Here is a 23062-nt window from a genome sequence, read left to right on the forward strand (position 1 = left end):
ATCACACTACTGTACTGCGGTGCTAGGCTCTCTCTCTCGCTCTCTCTCTCTCTTATTCTGGTTGATTCGCAGTATTGCGAGTCCACCAGAAGCCGCCCTGCGAATGCCGATACGCCCCCCCCCCCCCCCCCATTACGTGCCGCGTTTGTACGCACATTAAGCAAATGGATGTTTAACATTAACATTCATTTGCAGGCTGTGGGGAACACCTCCCCACAGGCTAAGGTTACTCTGAGGTGCGTGGGCATTCGAAAGGAAGTGGGCGGCCAGCTGAAATCTGGTGATGCCAGCTGGCCGACCACGTCACCGGGTGATTTCCATGGCAACGCCCAGTGTTATCATGAAAATGCCCATGAAACGCTGGGCATTCCTATGGGCACGACTATCTGCCACTGCCCCCGCCCGCAGCCTTGGGTCTGTCCGCCGTGGCCGCATGCACCCGGCGTATGTGCAGAAATGCGGTCCCCCGTGTGAACGTGCGGTCCTTGCGAACGGACCAGAATAACCCCCAAATAACCCTCAGGTGATCAGCAATAAGGATTCTTTCCATAAACAATGTCCTGCACAAAACCCATAACTTGCCTTTAGCAGGTACAGTATTATCCGCTATCACAGGGGTCATCCGCCATCAGAGTGGGTCATCCGCCATCAGAGTGGGTCATCCGCCATCAGAGTGGGTCATCCGCCATCAGAGTGGGTCATCCGCCATCACAGATGTTATCCGCCATCAGAGGGGGTTATCCGCCATCAGAGGGGGTTATCCGCCATCAGAGGGGGTTATCCACCATCAGAGGGGGTTATCCGCCATCACAGGGGTTATCCGCTATCAGATATACTTTGTGTGACTATTCTTGGGAAACATACCAGCGTTACATAATGTAAAAAAGACTGTTAATTTAAAAATAAATAATAATAATTAAATGTTTTCCTGTGAATCATCTATAAATGCAGTTTATGAAGTTGCATCATTTCAGCATCTCCTTTGAACCATGACATCACTGCTGCCACACACAGCCCGCCCCCTGTCACCGGTCAGGTATCACTGGCCAACAGATACGTCAGAGTATATGAGTGACCGCCATAATGCTGGAGTCCAACATAAGCAGTTGTGTAATCTGTCTCTGTCCACGGATCGCTCCAGGCATTGTGCACGTTCCAAGTACTAAGCTGGAAATAACAAGGAGTCGTTCTCAGGACACCAGTGACACTTCTGCTATTACTGCGGAGATTGCTGCGATACCGGCCCTTATTTACAACATAGGAAGACTCTCTTCCCCCGGTGTATAGACAGCTGACTTATTGCATATCTGAATACTTCCTTTACTACTTCCCCTTATAGGAAGCAGAGTCCTGAATACTACATCTTTATTAGACATACAACTACGTGTCCATGTACATACATCTCTCCAAGTGCAGATTACCCAGTGTTTAGGTTCTGTGATGAGCGATTTCTCATATCCCCTGTAATATGTCAGGACATCCAGAGGTATCTGCCTGAACAGTCACAGGAATGGAGAATGACTGGTTTACTAACACTGACACACCCGCACATCTGTACCGTATCATGGGTGGTTATTATTTATTTATTTACAGTGTCTTATATAGCGCAGCAGATTCCGTTACAGTGTCTTATATAGCGCAGCAGATTCCGTTACAGCGTCTTATATAGCGCAGCAGATTCCGTTACAGTGTCTTATATAGCGCAGCAGATTCCGTTACAGTGTCTTATATAGCGCAGCAGGTTCCGTTATAGCCTCTTATATAGGGCAGCAGACTCCGTTACAGTGTCTTATATAGCGCAGCAGATTCCGTTACAGTGTCTTATATAGCGCAGCAGATTCCGTTACAGTGTCTTATATAGCGCAGCAGATTCCGTTACAGTGTCTTATATAGCGCAGCAGATTCCGTTACAGCGTCTTATATAGTGCAGCAGATTCCGTTAGTGTCTTATATAGCGCAGCAGATTCCGTTACAGCGTCTTATATAGCGCAGCAGATTCCGTTACAATGTCTTATATAGTGCAGCAGATTCCGATACAGCGTCTTATATAGTGCAGCAGATTCCGTTACAATGTCTTATATAGCGCAGCAGATTCCGTTACAGTGTCTTATATAGCGCAGCAGATTCCGTTACAGTGTCTTATATAGCGCAGCAGATTCCGTTACAGTGTCTCATATAGCGCAGCAGATTCCGTTACAGTGTCTTATATAGCGCAGCAGATTCCGTTACAGTGTCTTATATAGCGCAGCAGAATCCGATAGTGTCTTATATAGCGCAGCAGATTCCGTTACAGTGTCTTATATAGCGCAGCAGATTCCGTTAGTGTCTTATATAGCACAGCAGATTCCGTTACAGTGTCTTATATAGTGCAACAGATTCCGTTACAGTGTCTTATATAGCGCAGCAGATTCCGCTACAGTGTCTTATATAGCGCAGCAGATTCCGTTAGTGACTTATATAGCGCAGCAGATTCCGTTAGTGTCTTATATAGCGCAGCAGATTCCATTACAGTGTCTTATATAGCGCAGCAGATTCCGTTACAGTGTCTTATATAGTGCAGCAGATTCCGTTACAGTGCCTTATATAGCGCAGCAGATTCCGTTACAATGTCTTATATAGTGCAGCAGATTCCGATACAGCGTCTTATATAGTGCAGCAGATTCCGTTACAGTGTCTTATATAGCGCAGCAGATTCCGTTACAGGGTCTTATATAGCGCAGCAGATTCGTTACAGTGTCTTATATAGCGCAGCAGATTCCGTTACAGTGTCTCATATAGCGCAGCAGATTCCGTTACAGTGTCTTATATAGCGCAGCAGATTCCGTTACAGTGTCTTATATAGCGCAGCAGATTCCGATACAGTGTCTTATATAGCGCAGCAGATTCCGTTACAGTGTCTTATATAGCGCAGCAGATTCCGTTACAGCGTCTTATATAGCGCAGCAGATTCCGTTACAGTGTCTTATATAGCGCAGCAGATTCCGTTACAGTGTCTTATATAGCGCAGCAGATTCCGTTACAGTGTCTTATGTAGCACAGCAGATTCCGTTACAGTGTCTTATATAGTGCAACAGATTCCGTTACAGTGTCTTATATAGCGCAGCAGATTCCATTACAGTGTCTTATATAGCGCAGCAGATTCCGTTACAGTGTCTTATATAGCGCAGCAGATTCCGTTAGTGACTTATATAGCGCAGCAGATTCCGTTAGTGTCTTATATAGCGCAGCAGATTCCATTACAGTGTCTTATATAGCGCAGCAGATTCCGTTACATTGTCTTATATAGCGCAGCAGATTCCGTTACAGTGTCTTATATAGTGCAGCAGATTCCGTTACAGTGACTTATATAGCGCAGCAGATTCCGTTAGTGTCTTATATAGTGCAGCAGATTCCGTTAGTGTCTTATATAGCGCAGCAGATTCCATTACAGTGTCTTATATAGCGCAGCAGATTCCGTTACAGTGTCTTGTATAGCGCAGCAGATTCCGTAACAGCGTCTTATATAGCGCAGCGTCATATATAGCGCAGCAGATTCTGTTACAGCGTCATATATAGCGCAGCAGATTCCGTTACAGCGTCTTATATAGCGCAGCAGATTCCGATACAGTGTCTTATATAGCGCACCAGATTCCGTTACAGTGTCTTATATAGCGCAGCAGATTCCGTTACAGTGTCTTATATAGCGCAGCAGATTCCGTTACAGCGTCTTATATAGCGCAGCAGATTCCGATACAGTGTCTTATATAGCGCAGCAGGTTCCGTTACAGTGTCTTATATAGCGCAGCAGATTCCGTTACAGGTTCTTATATAGCGCAGCAGATTCCGTTACAGTGTCTTATTTAGCGCAGCAGATTCCGATAGTGTCTTATATAGCGCAGCAGATTCCGTTACAGTGTCTTATATAGCGCAGCAGATTCCGTTACAGTGTCTTATATAGCGCAGCAGATTCCGTTACAATGTCTTATATAACGCAGCAGATTCCGTTACAGGGTGTTATATAGCGCAGCAGATTCCGTTACAGGTTCTTATATAGCGCAGCAGATTCCGTTACAGGTTCTTATATAGCGCAGCAGATTCCGTTACAGTGTGTTATATAGCGCAGCAGATTCCGTTGCACTTTACAATAGTAGACTGATAAAACAAACTGGGTAACAACAGACAGACTTGAAGGTAGGAGAGCCCTGCTGCAAGCTTACAATCTATAGGGACATAGGAGGGAAACACAAGGACAGGCACCAGTAATAGCATATCTTGTAGGTCCAGAAGGGACGCTATATAATACATAAGTGCCTCAGAGGGTTATGCATGTGGTACTTAAATATGATAGGCTTGCCTTAAGAGGTGAGTTTTCAGGGAACGCTTGAACGTTTGGAGGCTAGCGGAGAGTCTTATTGTGCGTGGAAGGGCATTCCATAGGATGGGAGGAGCCAGATGAAAGTCCTATAATAGTGAATGGGAGCTAGTGATCCGTGCAGAAGAGAGACGCAGATCTTGTGCAGAGCGGAGTGGTCGAGATGGGAGATATTTTGTGATAAGTGCAGAGATATATGCTGGTGCAGTATGGTTAATAGCTTTATATGCGAGTAGAAGTATTTTATATTGAATACGGTAAGATACAGGCAACCAATGGAAGGACTGGCAGAGCGGATCAGCAGACGATGAGCGTCTTGCAAGGAAGATCAGCCTAGCAACAGCATTTAGAATGGATTGTAGTGGTGAGAGTCTGTTCTTCAGAAGACCAGTTAGGAGACTATTGCAATAGTCAATGCGGGATATAATGAGTGCATGGATAAGAGATTCAGTAGTGTCTTGTGTAAGATAGGGTCGTATTTTGGGATGTGGTATGGGGTTCCGACAGTCGGGATCCCGACAGTCATTAGCCCGACGTCGGGATCCCGACTAGCCGGACTCAGACAGCATGGTGATTGCAACAAAGCCCCTTGCGGGCACGGTGGCTCGCCACACGAGACACTTATTCTATTCTCCCTCTATGGGGGTCATGGACCCCTAAGAGGGAAAATAGCGGGTGGCCGTCAGGCACCGGCTGTCGGCGTTTTGACAGTCGGGATCCCGACTGTCGGGAACGCGTCCGGCACCCGTATTTTGGATATGTTTTTGTAGATGCATGTAACATGATTTGGAGACTGATTGAATGTGGGGAACAAAGGACAGTTCAGGGGACGCACCAGTTCAGGCAACGCACTTGTGGGGTACGGTAAATTGCCAAATTGTCAACAATGATAGAGATATCAGAACTGTTATTGGCTGGTGGGAATAATTTCGTTTTGGGAATATTGAGCTTGATGAAGACCTACTAAGAATGGCCATTTAAGTTCTACTGAATAATACAATATCAGATCTCTGGCCCCACTTTTCTTTTGTCCAGTGGGGCTCACAAGCCTGAGTTGCTGGTTTTGCCTTCTAAGTTGTTGCCGCTTTAAATATATGATGTAACTCGCTGGCAACCTAAACATGGCTGCAAGTTGCGGGCATTTAAATAATGACCAATGATGGCGACCTCTTTGGAGGACGCATAGTATTTCCTGCCAGGGCTTATGCCACAAGCGCTAATTATGCATCTGCAAATTTGCGCACCTATGGATGGGGCGGATGGACTGCACACCCGAATTCTAAACATAATGAGCTGTGCTACCATGCTGAGACTTGTAGTGCCACACTGGGAAAAAAAGAGAGATTGCAGCTGTAAACGCTATAAGTTCAAAACACTGCTAGTCGGCATAAGTAGAATCTACTCTGCAATTTAACATGGTGCTACACTGAGGCGCTATGCCGGAGTCTTTGTCCTATAATGCAAGATTGTGTTGATAAAATTGCAATGCAGACAGTTGCAGCGTGAGCAATCCTCCAACTGTGCGCATAGCTTGCAGTTTCCTAGGCACGCCTGCATTTATCGTAGCACTCCCACTAAACAGCCGCTTTCCACCCCCAGGCGACTACGTCCTGACACTCACCTTACGAACAGCGATGGCTCGAATCCGGCTCTTGATGCTGGATTCCTCCTGACGCTTTGACCACATATAGATATAGATGTAATATGGTTTGAGGTAACTTGATTAAAAAAGGGGCAGACTAGATGGTCCAAGTGGTTCTTATCTGCCGTCAAATTCTATGTTTCTTTGTTCCTGTGGATAAAATGACCAATCGGTGCCTTGGATCTATATATATCTGTGCATTAATGTGCCGGCGCACCCTGTCATCGCCTTGTCAAAGTCTTTGCAAGGGGAGCAAAAGACTGAGAAATAAAATCTAAGAATAAGTCATTAGGCAGCTCGGAGGGACACAGAAGAACAGGCACTTCTAGTAAATGTGTGTACGGATACCGTCGGCCCAGCTGCGGCTTGACGGGCTGTTTGTATTCCTTAGCTGTTGCTAACCCCAGAATATAATCTGCAAGTGCCATTATGCTGCTAACATGTCAGCCACCCACCTCTCTGTCTGGCTGCCGGCTGAATCATTCATCTTCTATTATTATTATTAACCCCTACACCTAGCACCTCCACAGTGTGCAACTCTGTACGACGCAGAGGCCTTGATGTCTGTTGGCAAATGGGAATTTCTTGCAATGAATTTGACTCTGCAAAAATGGCGGGGTTAGTTGGTCAACATACAAAATTCAGACACTTGAAAGGGTCAACAGGTACAAAAGGTTGAGAACCTGCTTATGCCGTCCCAGTCATCTTTTAGCACTTAAGGCTCCTTGCATGAATGGACCCGAGATGGGGGAGGGGGTTAGGTGGGTGGGTGTTGTGGCTGTGTACATAAGGGCGTGTTGTACAGAATACACCCTATTCTTAGTATCAAACCAGTGCGAGTTGCAGATCGATAATTATAACTGGCGGCATACTCTGATTGGCTAAATATGTTGTCACTCCCAGTTATGCAAATTTTTTCATTCTATATCTACTGCAGTCGGCTCTAAGGTTTTCAGTGCAATAATGTGTCTGCCAGTCAGCTTATAAAGAGAAGGCTTCTGATTTATATTTTAATTATTCTGTACTTGAAAAAATATATTGTTTGCGTCATATTTTTATTTTAATGTTAAATGTTCTCCGCAATTTTGCATATGAATTGCGCCATTCGGTCATTTACTCTAATGTGTATGAATTGCGTAATCGTTTTTACTCTTATCATGTAGCCATTCCTCCTGTGACACTAAAGGCACCTCTGCTCATGCTGGTAGATTCCTGTAAATCGGCCATTTATGTGTAGCCAAAATTCTCAAAATGGCCGTCCAACTAACCCTATGGTTCCCTAGATATTAAGACCATTTCAGCACGTTCTGTGTGTGTTAGTGCCACTGTCATTAATGCCACGGCCTGAACAATAAAGCTCAGTTAAAACTTGTGTATGAATGAAGAGTTACAGCGAAGAACATGACTGCCTTCCCAATTCAAAAAATTAAAGTTGCATCCAAGATGTCCGGATCCAAGATGTCTGCCATACTGGTGACATAACCTGAAAAATGTCCCCCCTACCATACCATGCATGTTGACATTCATTTACATTTTGAAAGGGTGTTTCAATGCTTCTGGACCACCCTGTGTCTGTGTGGGCACTTTTGATCTGTGGAATCAGTAGATTTTTTGAATAGTGTGCCGTGCGCAGCGAGGCACCGTACCCGGAAGCATGGCGAGTGTATGACGTACACTTTTTCGGTGTCCATATCAACTTGGCCACCAAGGTTTTTTTTTTATAAAAAACCTCATTTGAATCTTTCATGTTGACCCTTTTCATGTCAACATTTTGTCCATGTCAACATTTTGTTCAAGTCGACTTTTCAGGTCGACACATACCCGAGAACCACTTGGCCCAACTAGTCTAATCCGCCCATGTACATACACGCTAGGTTTTTTTTTCATCGGGAGACAATTCTCCTCTCAGTATATTTTTGGATTGTGGGAGGAAACCGTCACAATCGCTGTGAGAACATACAAACTCCACACAGGGCCATGGTTTGAATTAAATCCATAACCTCAGTGCTGTGAGGCGGTAATGCTATCCTTGACATAAGCTCTTATTCTGGTTCACTCGAAAAGGTAAATTTCTTCTCAGATGGACTAAACCATGTGCACTGCAGGTGGGGCAGATGTAACTTGTGCAGAGAAAATTAGGTTTGGTTGATTTATTTTTTTATGTGCAGGGAAAATACTGACTGCTTTATTTTTACACTGCAATGTAGAGCTCACTTTTAAGTAAAACCCCACCCAAATCTAACTCTCTCTGCACAAGTTACATCTGCCCGACCTGCAGTGCATATGGTATTGTCCATTTGAGAAGGAATTTGGCTTTGGAGTGAACCAGAATAAGGGCCATAATCCACAGAACAGTAGCTAATGAAAGGTACTGGGAGTGAGCTTGGAACAGATAACCTTTCTGGAGTTTGTTAAATTGGCTGATATCATCGTTCCCATCAAGATCTATGGGGATGGTGATACCCGCTGATAATTAGGTCAATAGAATCTGTGATTTATATATCGCTATCTGTATATATAAAGGTTGTGGGCATGGCACAATGCCCACTTACCTTGTCATGGACTGTGCCCGTTACTGGTAACCACAAAATAAAGACTCCAAATAACTGAGCACAATAATGTACCCGGATAATGTCCTCATTAGCCAGCTGCCTGCTCGCGGTGGATTCATTCCGTCAGCTGGTTCTTCTGTGCTTTCTGCACACATTCTCTGCTTTACAAAGGCAGATGGGTTAATTGGACTGCACATCACACCCACTGTTCTTATGCCAGTCTCCTTGTTCTGCTGGCTATGCCTGGAGAGGTCTTAACCCGCTCACCGCCGCAGCCTCTGCCCACCTAGTTCTTCACTGTAAAAGTGGGCAGAAAGATGGCACCTAGTAATTCATGACCTGCCTCCTAAAATGTTTTCCTGAACCCCTAGCTGGTGCACAGGTGCACTCATTACTAACTGTCACTAGCTGGTGCACAGGTGCAGTCATTACTAACTGTCACTAGCTGGTGCACAAGTGCAGTCATTACTAACTGTCACATGACCAGACCCCCTATCTGGTGCACAGGTGCAGTCATTACTCACTGAGGGCGGGATGTATTAATATACATCGCCGCCCAGCAGCCGCGAAGCTACCGCATATGTACTAACATATGCGGCTAGCATCGGGATGTGGTGACGTAGACCCCCGCGATACCTGTAATGTGGTCTGTGGGGGGGGGGGGGTCTCTGTCACATCCCGGCGGCTGTCAGTGTCCCCGGCTTCTCCTCCTCCCCCCTGCAGCCGGATGTCCTCCCGGCTGTGACACCTGCTGGGGGAGGAGATCGGTGGAGGACGGGAGGGGGGGTCGCGCGGGCAGCGGGCGGCGATAGAAGCCCATAGGCTTCTATAGGGTATTGCCACCCAGAGGTGGCGATACCCTGCCCAGCGGAGATGGGGCGGACGGGTAATAGTATATAGGAAAATGCGGTAAAACCCCCGTTTTTACCTTATTTTCCCTTTAGTACATCCCGCCCTGACACATTCTACAGATCCACAGGTGGCCCAGAAAACGAAACCGTCAGGTATTTCTCGAAATACATGACAACCCTGTTTCTACATTCTTTACAGTGATTAGATTTGTCCGTGTCCCCATGTATGACGACAGTCTGTGGCCTGTAATATGTCTGCAGCCTGGGGAGTGATGCTCCAGCCTTGGTGGGCGGACAGGCGGTTTCGGAACCCTTTAATCCTGTGTACCGCCACATTCCACAAATCGTACCGGTTCCCATAACCAGTTTCTACAGAGCAGTAATATTCTTCTCTTGTCCTCCATCACTGTCCTCTGCTTGCAGTAATCGAATGAGACGATTGGTCAGTTCAGCCCGCACAGAGGGCCTGATTCACTACCGCCCGCATCTCCTCGGTAACATGCATCCCCTCGCATGTGGCCGAAGGGGACAGAAATAATTCAATGGTAGCTGACTGACTGTTATTTCCATCGGAGTCCACCCCGAAGGCGGGCACTGATGTCATGCCCGCCTTCGTTCCTAGGGAAACTCCCAGCGTTTGATGGGTGTTCCCCTGCTCCGGGCTGGTGTCTCCGCCCCCTCACCAAATAGATTCGCACATGGGGTCTGCATATGTAAATACGGAATGGAATCCCCTACAGAGAGCACAGAGAAGATAAGCAGCACGTCCCTTATATACGTACATACATATAATGTCCGGTATGTGTGAGCCGCCAGCAAGGTCTGTCTGCCATGTTACTGCAGCAATTCTCATTTTCTTGTTCTCTGAGGGGACACCAACATGGTGTAATCTGTGATGAGAGCAGGATAAGGCGGTGTAATTGCACTGTAGCACCTGAGGCTAATGCCTGTGTAGACGACATGTTTTTCATTCTTAGCTGATTATATATACTTATTTGCTTGTTGTGTTGCTTGGGTGATTCTGATTCTTGGATGAAGACCAGGTATGCCAGCTGGAAACAATACGGACTCCTTTTTACTAGTGGCCTAATGGGGGACGTTAAAGGTTGCAGTACATGTTCTGTTTCACTGGTACCTCATTCATTATGTCACCAGAGTGAGCGATGCTGAGAGAGACTATTGTGAACACTCTGTCAGGCCTGTCCAAACTATGGCCCTCCATCTGTTGTGAAACTACGAGTCCCATCATGCCTTGCCACAGTTTTGCGATTTGGGAATGCTAAAACGGTACTTATGTATTAGCCGGGCGCCCGGCTACGCTACGCTGACAATGTAGCTTTGGCTACGTTGTCAGCGTAGCCTTTGCACTACATACGGGGCGGGCGGCCAGAGGGGGGAAATGCCGGCCGCTCTGCTATTACTTACAGCGGGCAGGGCGGGCGGCCAGGGCAGGTGGCGTTGCGGTGAAGACTGAAGGGCGGGTAGGCCAGGCGGCAGTGCTTCAATGGCGGCGGAGGGGGAAGATCCCGGCAGCACTTGCTATTCAGTGTACTGCCGCTGGTGGAGCATCGCATGGTTTCCCTGCTCCCCCAGCGGTGACTACGCTAATAGCTTACCCGGGGAGGACTGTCATGGCGGCCGTGATGCGGGTATCCGAGCGCCGGGGACATCGTGGATGGTAAGTATAATGCACACCACACACCAACACACACACAACATGCACTAACACAATCATATCCCCACTATCCACGTCATACCCTCAGTGTCCACGTGGGCGTGGAGTTAATATTATAAAGCGGATGCTGTGCTCACCACGCTTCGGGCTCGGTGTCTCGCTGCACTCGCCACACTTTATAAAATAAACTCCACGCCCACGTGGACAGTGGGGATATGATCCTTTATGTATTAGCACAGCTCCAGTTACGTAAGTTACGTAATTTGTGTAAGTTACGTAGCCAGCATAGTGGTGTATTGGTATTCTCAATAAACCACTACATAATGGGCTCCCAGATAATACCTAAGTACCGCTAAAACTAGGGCAAGGCATCCTGGGATGTGTAGTTTCACAACAGCTGGAGGACCACAGTTCTATGTAACTCTGTCAACCTGGACAGAGGTTTTTAGGTATCCTTGTTTGTGGGGGATTCAGTCAGCATGCTGGTGATCTGAATACTGTCAGTCAAAATCCAAGCGCAGAAATCCCGAGCAGCGCTCAGAACATCGGCGCCAGAATCCCGACATTACTGAAGATGCAGACGCTGTTATCCTGACAGCCAGCATTCCGATCGGAAGTATGCTGCGTGTCTTAGGTTTAACCCTTTGCGTGCCAACACCTCTATGACAGACGTTCCAAATATAATGTTATGGGGTCTACAAACGCAAAGCCGTCCGGCCGCAAAAATCGCCCAGTGTGTATGGACCTTAAGAGGCTAAACAATTCTATATTTACTTAATGCAGAGACTATTACAATTAATGCAGGTGCTTTTAGCCAAACAAATATCCTATAGGCGTTTCATTACCGTTCAGACTGTAGGAGTGAAGTACTAAGATGGGAGTTCTATTGAAGTTGGGATGTTGCCCATAGCAACCAATCAGATTATATCAATTATCTTTAAGAAGGTGCTAAATAAATGTTCAAGTTGTAATTGGTGATTTTGTCCAGTAGGTGGAAGCATTGCGCAGCACACTGCTTGCTTGTATTCAATTGTGATCCTTACCGTAAGTAACCGGTGCTAATACGGTGATATAATTGGACCAGATGAAGAAGGACGTTAAGTTTTTATCTGATATTATTTAATTGCTACAGTATTACACTAAACCAAATTGTTACATTGAAAGCCAAGCCCACATTTGATACACAGTAACAAGCTTTGCGTTCAATGTTAAAGTTCATCCCTTTTATTTAGTGCAGTAAAACAATTGTGTGCAAATAGAATTTTGCGTGTCACTGGTTCTTGGAGAAGCCAGAATCCACAATCACAGGGTTGTTTCAGCTGACACAATGACTGCCTTCTCTGCCTTTTAATTGCTGCTGCGGCTTTATGTCATGGTGGGGGAGGGGGGGTGATGACAGTACATAGTAACAGTCTCTTATTTCCCTTGATTTCAGACTCCAGATGAGATTAGCAGAATGAGCGAGGGTAGGATCTTATAACCATGTTACTCTGTTTGGCATCTGTCCCTAAATACTGTTTATCTCTACAAGGCAGACGGAGCCAGTATCTGGGCATTCCCGTGTTCCCCAGCAAGCCTTTTACAGTAAGCTATGGACAGCACTGTACACCAAGGCGCAGTCGCTGACGTAGCGAGAAGCTTTGCTATTGGGAAATCAGCACAGAGCATGCAGCTGTTTTTTAACCCCTAATATGTTTTTTATGTTTAATAATGCAATACCCCCTTCAACCTGAGGCAGAGACCCAATTCCCTCTTTAATTCCTCTCCTCAATTTCTTAACTACGCTATCCATTACCTCACACCCCTATAGAGTGGCATGACGAGGAGGTTGCAGGCTGCTTCCAGATGACAGGAGCCAGTTGCTGCAGTGTGACCATAACATGCAGCACTCTGCTCCTGTCACCAAGAAGGAGCCAGCAGTGCTTGAAAAGTCTCTGGGAGCTTTCCCACGAAGCTGCACCCATTTAGTGATGTCATTGGGGCCAACCTCATTGACTTGTGCCCCACTTATTTTTTTATTTTATGGTACTCTTTACCTAGCACGGCGCCCATGATTTAAATCGCGGCCATCGATGCCCGCGATTTCCCATAGGGAACAATGTTAAATGTCTCAATTGACCCGATTTTCCTGTTCAATGCCTCAATTGACCCGATTTTTCCATAGGAAACAATGTTAAATGGCCCACAGATGCCAAATAGCCACCCTGAAGTGTGAAATGGCCCCCACAATTGTTAACGCCACCCCACGATCAACGTGAACCCGAAGCGTGGCGAGCGGCGGCGGTACGCGTCCTACGACCTTTTCATACCCCCACTATCCACGTCGGCGTGGAGTTGAGAATAGAATAGTGTGGCAAGCGCAGCGAGCCTCCGAGCCCGAAGCGTGGCGAGCGCACGCGGATACCTTCACAGGTAAACGCGGGCTTCACAGGTATCCGCGTCCCCTCGCGGGGCTCGCCACGCTTCGGGCTCGGTGGCTCGCTGCGCTTGCCACACTATTCTATTCTCAACTCCACGCCGACGTGGATAGTGGGGGTATGAAAAGGTCGGAGGGCGCGTACCGCGGCCCCCTCGCGGGCTTGCTGCGCTCGCCACGCTTCGGGTTCACGTTGATCATGGGGTGGCCTTAACAATTGTGGGGGCCATTTCACACTTCAGGGTGCCTATTTGGCCTCTGTGGGCCATTTAACATTGTTTCCTATGGAAAAATCGGGTCAATTGAGGCATTGAACAGGAAAATCGGGTCAATTGAGACATTTAACATTGTTCCCTATGGGAAATCGCGGGCATCGCGTCAGTCGCATCGCACCCGATTTTTTAGTGCATTCAATGCCCGCGATGGGCGCCCTTCTAGGTAAAGAGTACCGATTTTATTTTTTATCATTCTTGTATGTTTTGACATTTTTGTTTTTTTCTTATGTTATATTATCCTAGTCCGTAGCAGTGGGGTGACACCCAATGTGGCAAAGAGACCCTCAAAAAGGGGGTGTGACTATGTTTAAATGGGTGTGTGTGGATTCATGGAAGCCTCGCTAACCTCACTAAAAGGGTGTGGCTTTGACAGGGAGGGGAGTGTGGCCACCTCCCTCTGCGCTAGGTGGATTGCATTCCTAATCAAGTGTTTCCATTGCATTAAGTGCTGAATACTGTGTCGAAATTGACACAGAGCGAATGATCAATGAGAAAGTTTCCGGTCCTTTCTCTTACACTTTAAATTTTGAGGAAAACTTTTTTGATACGTGCATTAAATGTTTAACAGTAACTTTATTTATAGTAGGGGACTAACATTACATGTAGAGATTAGGCATGTCTATATAATGGAAGCGGGTCTGTTTTACCTCACAATTCTATCTAACGACCTAGGGGCACCCACAGGCCGAATATCAATGCTAAATCCCTGTTTTCAGCAGTGTCCCACAGAACAGTAGTAAAAGTCTAATGGGATTAAATGTTTCTGCATAATGCAAATATTTAGAAAGAGCGGCAAACGGCCTTTGTGCGCACTCAATGGGCGGCCTCAAATATTTATTTAAAATAGGACCGATCAGGTTTCAGCCGAAGGATGGATTGTATAGTAAACAACAGATTTGCAGACTCCGGACCCCACACAGATCATGTTTTCCAGGTCACCTGTAGATATATAAAATGTGACACACAGTGCTCCTGCTAGGTGACCAGGAAAACATGGCCTGCGTGGGGTTCCGAGGGGAGAGATTGAGAACCACTGGTTTAGTGGAAAGTCCTAAGCAGTTTGTTTAAACAAATATAATTGTGTTATTGGCATGAACACTGCTACGACCGCCCAATACTATGTGTGCTTACATTTGTGCAATGAGGTGGCATTACAAAAATGTGGGTGATTTTGCTATTTTTGTTTCCTTTTTTAATGTGCACTGCTCATAGCAGTGATCCCACCATAAGAATATCAGTGTGTTTAGCATTAAAAAGACTTTCGCCACTACAATCCATTTTGAATGCAGCTGCAAGGCCTAAATATAACTGTTTATACATAAAGCTTAGTTTTGTACGTAGTATTGTGCTTTAGGTGGTAAATATGAACATTGTGGGGCAGATTTATTAAGCTCGGTGAAGTGATAAATTTTCTGTTTTTTATCACCGGCCAATCAGATCCTACCTGTCATTTTTCAAACCAAGCCTGTAACTTCACAGTTAGGAGCTGATTGGCCGGTGATAAAAACCAGACACTTTGGGGGAAATTTACTAAAGGAAATTTGTAAAAAATAGGTGTACAGGTTGAGTATCCCGTATCCAAAATGCTCGGGACCAGGAGAATTTTGGATAACGGATTATTCCGTATTTCGGAATATTTTAATATTTCAATTATGTATTTTGAAGTATCTTGCATGTATGCTGTATAAACACATAAAATATACACAAATATATTTTATTACCACATAAAATACACACAAATATATTTTATTTGTTCAAAAAACAAGGTTTCAAAACATGTAACAAAATTTGTGTACTATCTCAGATATTGAATTTGAATGCCAAGCAATCATTTTCTTGCACATATATAGTGCCAGTTACATATCATGTCACCAGTAGTGATGTTACAAATGTCCCCAGTGAGTTTTTAGCAAAAAAAATATTTTTTTTTCACTTTCTGGAATGTATGGTTTTCGGAATAATTCGGATAACGGATACTCGGATACGGGATACTCAACCTGTATTTGTTTCCAGAAATACACTTATTTTTGACATTTACTATCCCGAAAATATGGCAATTCGTATTGGTATTGATAGCACATCAATACGAATACGAATTGGCGTATTTTCGGGATAGTAAATGTCAAAAATAAGTGTATTTCTGGATACAAATACACCTATTTTTACAAATTTCCTTTAGTAAATTTCCCCCTTTATCACTTCACAGAGCTTAATAAATCTATCCCTGTATGCCTCAAGCCTGGGGTAGCCAACTCCAGTCCTCGAGAGCTACCAACAGGTAATGTTTTCCAGATCTCCTCACAGAATCACAAGTGAAGTAATAAGCTCCAACTGTGGATCTTTAAAAAAATGTTTCATCTAGTAACGAGTGCACCTATGCAGCAGCTAGGTTGTCTGGAAAATGTGAACTGTTGGTATCTCTGGAGGACCGGAGTTGGCTACCCCTGCCTTAAGCTGCGTACACACTTGACGACTTGTCAACTATATGATTTCCCTGGAACTCTTGGACAAACTAACACATAAGATGATTTTTACAAACGATATGCATGATTACGAGATTGTTAATGATATTATTGTTCATATCGTATAGTGCAGTGGTAGCCAACTCCAGTCCTCTAAAGCTACCAACCGTTCACGTTTTTCAGACAACCTAGCTGCTGCACAGGTGCCCTCATTACTGACTGACACCTTTTAAAATATCCACAGGTGGCGCTAATTACTTCACTTGTGATTCTGTGAGGAGATCTGGAAAACATGACCTGTTGGTAGCTCTCGACGACTGGAGTTGGCTACCCCAGCACTAGTGTGTACGCGCTATATCGTTAACGACCCCCTCTGTTGTCTGTATCTCGTTTGTCAGGGAAATCATTGACAGTGCATCGTTTGTAGTGTGGTCAGATGTGTACCCAGCTAAGTGCATACACACTGCGCCATTGTGCAAAAGATCTCACCAGTGGCCGCATCTGGGAGTATACATACAGATCTTCCTGTATGCTCACAGGATCAGTAGGAGCGATGGGATGACACACCAGTGCGCCCGTCGGCATTGTGATAGAGTGGACACACTGGTCGATGTGAATGTGAACTCGTTATCTTCCATATTCTTTGTAATGTTGTCTAGTGTGTACACAGCGCTCCGGTTATGTCACAACAAATCCCTGTGAATATCTTGGCTTATGAAGCTGCTGTCTATGTATTACAGATGAAAGGTTGTGCTCACCGCCGTTTATGGATCTGTCAACAGAATGTGGAGAGGACACCCTGAAGCTTATAGAGAAAAATGGCCATACCTTCCCATTCAGTAAGTAGTGCTTACATCTATCTATCTATCTACTCCTCACCTCTATGAGGTGAAGTACCGTCACTGACCACTGGAGGCCACTCGACGGTCCAAATGACTCCTTTGCGTGCTAAAAGATGTCAGAACAGAAATGGAAAGTAATTTTTGCAGGGACACCGATCTGTTTCAAACTTGCTGTATATGGAGAGGGGAAGCTGCGAAGACAGAGATTGGAGGTAGGAGCAGATAGGTCAGTGGTCAGGGAACTCAGTCCTCATTACCCCACGCAGTGCATGTTTTGCAGGTCTCCTCACAGAATCACAAGTGAAATAATTAATTCCATCTGCGGACCTTATAAAATGTGTCAGTGAGTAATTAGTACACCTGTGCACCTGCTGAGTTACCAGCAAAACATGCACTGTGTGGGGTAATGAGGACCGAGTTCCCTGACCACTGAGATAGGGAGTAGCGTGGAAAGTGTGTGGGCGAAAAACTGTCATAGCTCAAAGTGAACTTAAGAACTGTCACAACTCAAAGTGAAAGTAAATTGCTGAAGCCGTGTAGTATAGATATAACCTAGCCTTCCATTAACACAAATGAGGTATTAATGGATGGTGGGAGACCGATTGCGTTTCTCTCACAGCCTTTAGCATACACTCAGGTTACTGTTGTGCGGTGCACAATGATTTAATATTATATTACACATATTTTCATTTAAAGAAAGCTATTGCTAAATACACAGACACACCCTCTGGCCAGTATTCAATGCTCCCGATTCACCGATTTTTTTTTTTTTTTTTTTTTTTTTGGCGAATTGGGCTGTTTTCACTCCTTGCGGTGAATCTTTTTCACTGAAAATCTGATTCACCCTATTCAATGTTCACTGTTCGCTGTAAGCAACCAGTGAGTGCCGGCCAGTTCTCCGTTTCCTGCTCGAGAGTGTATTCAATGCTAGGATGGAGAACTGCTTTCTCTCTGATTGTTGCCATGAGTCACCGTTTTGCATTCGACATCTTTTTAAGGTGAACTGGAAAGTGATCTCTTAAAATAAAGTTGTTGTTTTTTTTTTTTTGGTGTCAAATTCTGAATTTTTTTTCTGTGAAGGGGCATGCTATTTTTATTCATGTGCTTGAAGCACATTAATATATATTTAATTTTTTTTTTTACACATTCACCAGCAGGGAGCTGGGAGCCGCTCATTATATATTCACTTCACTCTGGTCCTGGCTTATTATGTGCGGGACCAGTGAAGCGGCTCCCTACCCCTGTCCCCTGCCAGCTCTCGGCAGACAGGGAGGCTTACATCTTCCTGCCTGCCTCCATCACCCGGCTCTGCCGCAGGGGTTAAAATTCACCATCAGGGGCAGCGAGCCCCTGCTGCATTGAATAGGGTGACAGGGAGGGCTGGCAGCGAATGCTGCAGTCCTCCTGAACCCTGCGAATGTGCAGCGAATCCTAAACAGGATTCACTGCACATGGAGAAAAAACATTGAATACTCCTCTCTCTCTCAGGATTCTATACATAAGATGGTCGATATATAAAACGATTAGCTAAAGGTGCACACGCATGGTGCGATATGTGCATCGCATGTGACACGCTAAAACAGCACGCAATTTGTACTTTGCGACATGATGTGCGGAAGCGAGTATCACAAGCCATATTTTTTAACTATGCATTTTTAACTAAAAAGTTTAAACCACATGCGACCATCGCACCATGTAGGCGCCCCACAAGCGAGCAAATGTGAACAAAGTAAAGGAGAAGGGACATTCTTTTTCTTAGGTATATCGTAAATTAGCTTTTGTGTAGTTTATTAGCATTGAGATCTTAGTCCTATTTTAATATTATTTTATACAAGTACAGTAACTATTTTCTTCATCCTTGGTCAGCCGTGTAACCCTTTCAGTGCCAACATCTCTGTGAGAGATGTTCAAAATACCCGCTAAAAATGCCGGCGTCGCTCATTTGTTAAATTCAAATTTAAACATGTGTAAAAAATAAATAAATGTATATTTCCTTTTATAAAGGTTATTTGGTCATTATGGTGAATACAAATGTTTGCTTGGCAATTTTCACACCAATTTTGACAAATTCAGTTGGCACTTAAAGGGGTAAAAAAGCTGACCGAAATGACGTCATCACGGCTGCGGTGCGATGTCAGAGCGAACAGGCACAACGCGCTCAGAGGCAGATGTATGAAGCAGTGATAAGGGAGGAGAAGTGATAAAGTGCCTGGTACTTTATCACCGGCCAATCAGCTTCTGACTGTTTAGTAACAGGCTGGGTTTCAAATGGGGCAGTCTGGAGCTGATTGGCCAGTGATAAAGTACCAGGCACTTTATCACTTCTCCTCCCTTATCACTGCTTCATACATCTACCCCTCAGTGGGAGCTGGTGCACTCACCACAGAAATAGGACAGACCATAGAAATAGGACAGACCACCTAGAGAACAGAGAAACCAGAGAGGGTGGGGCAGATGACACTACAAATGTCGCTTCCATTAATACCCCTTTCACACTCGCAGAGCCGGGTCATACCCGGAAATGTGTTCCCAGAACTCTACCCGGGAATGTACCCTTTCACACTGCACTCAGACCTGGGAGTAACCCGGGACAGCCCCATTCACACTGATCCCGGGAAATCCCTGCAAATACATATGCATGTCATTGGAAATGGACTCCAGGGCTCTGAAAGATGACATCAGCATTTGTGAGCCCAAGAAAGCTCCAATCAGCAGCTTTTTTAAAGTCCCGTGGTACGGGACTATTCACACTGACCGCATCCCAGGTCGATTCCGGAATCTACCCAGGTCAGGACCTGGATAGCAGTCCCGGGATGTTCATCCCAGGATATTCTTTCAAGACCCTTTCACACTGAGCTAAATCCCGGGTTGATGCGCGTTCATGTGCAAAAACCTGGGATATTTTTGCAAGTGTGAAAGGGGTATTATTAGCTGACATTTTTTAAGACATTTTTTATTTGAATTTATATAACAAATGTGAGCGAGGTTGTCATTTTTAGCGGATATTTTGCACATCTCTCGCAGAGCTGTTGGCACTGAAAGGGTTAATCTGTAGGTAGCAGTAAGGAAAAAAACTATGTATTTATTTAAAGATGAGCTACTGATGGGAAGCTGATTGTATTACTCTAAATCCTGGTGGTGCGCACCTATGTGTTCACTGTAGGGCAGGGATGGGGAACCTTCGGCCCGCCAGCTGTTGTTGAACTACACATCCCAGCATGCCCTACATTTTTGCTATTTGGCCAAGCTAAAACTGTTGCAGGGCATGCTGGGATGTGTAGTTCAACAACAGCTGGAGGGCCGAAGGTTTCCCATCCCTCCTGTAGGGCATCAAAATCCCAGTGCATTGCCGCTACAGGCATCATGTACGTAGTTTGACCCCTGATGCGATTGTTGTCGGGAATTCATGGACTGAGTATGGTCTTTACAGTGGTCTGTTCAGCTTGTTTTGAAGTCCATTGTCCCCACATTCAATGTCAGGCAAACATAGGACAAATCACCACTGGGAACTCCTCCCATGGTAAAAGACTGTATTGCTCTGCTGTGCGTGTCACCAGACCGGCCACAAGGGCGGCACTCTTATCGGTCTCCTTTCTCGTTTCAGTTTGCAAGACAAGAGTGGCCCATGGCACCAACTCACACGAGGTAAGAAGATAATTCATCTGTCCCAGTAACTGTAAATCTCTGTAGTAGTCATGTGACGCAGCTTGTACATGCTGACAAGCAGGGCACTCCGTCTTCCCCTCTGCTCCCACCTCTTCCGTCTGCTGTCTCTGAGCCTGATATTGGTTGGGCAATTGGTTGGGCAATTGCAGGCAGGTGTGTGCGCTGTGGAAGCGGACACTGACTGCATACTGTATCTGCTCACTACGCATGTGCACATGGGTGGAGACTGGAAGATTCTTTTGTCTATTGATGAACAACCCTGGGGTTCCTCAGAACTGACTTCTGTGAGGATTATGGACGTTTCCCAGACTTCCATGCTTGCGGGTGGTGATGGGATGCCTGTTTTAGAAGGATCTTTTACACCTAGCATGGGGTGCGTGCAAGTCTTAATAGTAATGATAAAACAGCCGGTGGGATAGGCTCCCACATGCATATGCCCAGATAATCGGCACGTACTGTAGCACATCTGCATCAGCCTAAACAGCTGCCTGGCTGTATGTGTACGAACACCCCATTACAGCATTCATCCTACATGGGACCGATCCTTCCCACACCTGCTCCGCCACACACACACACCCCCCACTCTACCTCCAACCCTGCTCCGCCTCACACACCCCACTCTACCTCCTACCCTGCTCTACCTACCACCCCTACTCCACCTCACACACCCTGCTCTACCTACCACCCCTACTCCACCTCACACACCCCACTCTACCTCCTACCCTGCTCCGCCTTACACACCCCACTCTACCTCCTACCCTGCTCTACCTACCACCCCTACTCTACCTACTACCCCACTCTACCTCCTACCCTGCTCTACCTACCACCCCTATTCCACCTCACACACCCCACTCTACCTCTTACCCTGCTCTACCTATTACCCCTGCTCCACCTCACACACCTTGCTCTACCTCCCACACCCCACTCTACCTCCTGCGCTGCTCCATCTCCCACACCCCACTCTACCTCCTGCGCTGCTCCATCTCCCACACCCCACTCTACCTCCTGCGCTGCTCCATCTCCCACACCCCACTCTACCTCCTGCGCTGCTCCATCTCCCACACCCCACTCTACCTACTGCGCTGCTTCATCTCCCACACCCCACTCTACCTCCTGCGCTACTCCATCTCCCACACCCCACTCTACCTCCTGCGCTGCTCCATCTCCCACACCCCACTCTACCTCCTGCGCTGCTCCATCTCCCCCACCCCACTCTACCTCCTGCACTGCTCCATCTCCCACACCCCACTCTACCTCCTGCGCTGCTACATCTCCACCACCCCACTCTACCTCCTGCGCTGCTCCATCTCCCACACCCCACTCTACCTCCTGCGCTGCTCCATCTCCCACACCCCACTCTACCTCCTGCGCTGCTCCATCTCCCACACCCCACTCTACCTCCTGCGCTGCTCCATCTCCCACACCCCACTCTACCTCCTGCGCTGCTCCATCTCCCACACCCCACTCTACCTCCTGCGCTGCTCCATCCTCCCCACCCACTCTACCTCCTGCACTGCTCCATCTCCCACACCCCACTCTACCTCCTGCGCTGCTCCATCTCCCCCACCCCACTCTACCTCCTGCGCTGCTCCATCTCCCACACTCCATTCTACCTCCTGCGCTGCTCCATCTCCCCCACCCCACTCCACCGACCAGTTATTTAAGACCTTTCCTGGTGTTCCATTCAGGTTCCTAATATGAAGCCTGTTTTGGCAGCGTAATTCCACCCTCTTGAGATGAATTGGGTGAGAGAGGCTCAAGCAGCGAACACTTAGTCACAGTGACAGGAATAAGCTTCGGAGCGCTCTGTACTGTTAATGGATGTCGGCTGTCAGTGAACGTCTAGCGGGATGAGTGGGGGGAGCGGAGTCTGTAGCTGGGTGGTTTATACTGTAACTGAACCCTCCGCTTCTCCCATGTCACAGCCAATGTTGCCTATCTCACGCCCCTACCTGGGAATCGCCTACAGCAGGCTTGTCCAAAGTGCGTCCCTCCAGCTGTTGTGAAACTACACATCCCAGCATGCCTTGCCATAGTTCTAGCATTCCCTAATAGCAAAACGGTGGCAAGGCATGTTGGGACTTGTAGTTTCACAGCAGCTGGAGGGCCACAGTTTGGACATGCCTGACCTACAGCTTTGATGGAGATTTCTTCTCCCTTTTGTCGTACTGGTTTGTAACCTTCTCCAAAGCATTTCTGCGCTCAGTCTGAATAACAAAGGAGATTATCCGGCATATTACAGCACAATATAATAAGAATAAAGTACCGCAAGCATGTGGGTTGGGATCGTTTGGTCTACAGCAAGTTGGTCGACAGTCATTAGGTCAACA

General features: G+C 46.3%; 1 protein-coding gene across 5 annotated transcripts in view; it reads left to right on the forward strand.

The window, feature by feature from the left end:
• The window catches only part of ITPK1 (inositol-tetrakisphosphate 1-kinase), a 108769-nt gene that overhangs the window by 70317 nt on the left and 15390 nt on the right, over positions 1 to 23062 (forward strand). For 4 of the 5 annotated variants that reach the window (XM_083167748.1, XM_083167747.1, XM_083167749.1 and 1 more), the window contains 2 exons: positions 16965 to 17063; positions 20671 to 20711. In XM_083167748.1, the coding sequence (XP_083023874.1) occupies positions 16965 to 17063; positions 20671 to 20711 (140 nt within the window). Of the gene's footprint in view, positions 1 to 12510; positions 12538 to 16964; positions 17064 to 20670; positions 20712 to 23062 lie in introns of those variants that run through there. The other variant, XM_083167750.1, reaches the window with a different exon arrangement.

Source organism: Crinia signifera, chromosome 12, assembly GCF_055691185.1.
Source record: "Crinia signifera chromosome 12, ASM5569118v1, whole genome shotgun sequence".
In the NCBI taxonomy this organism is placed as follows: domain Eukaryota; kingdom Metazoa; phylum Chordata; class Amphibia; order Anura; family Myobatrachidae; genus Crinia; species Crinia signifera.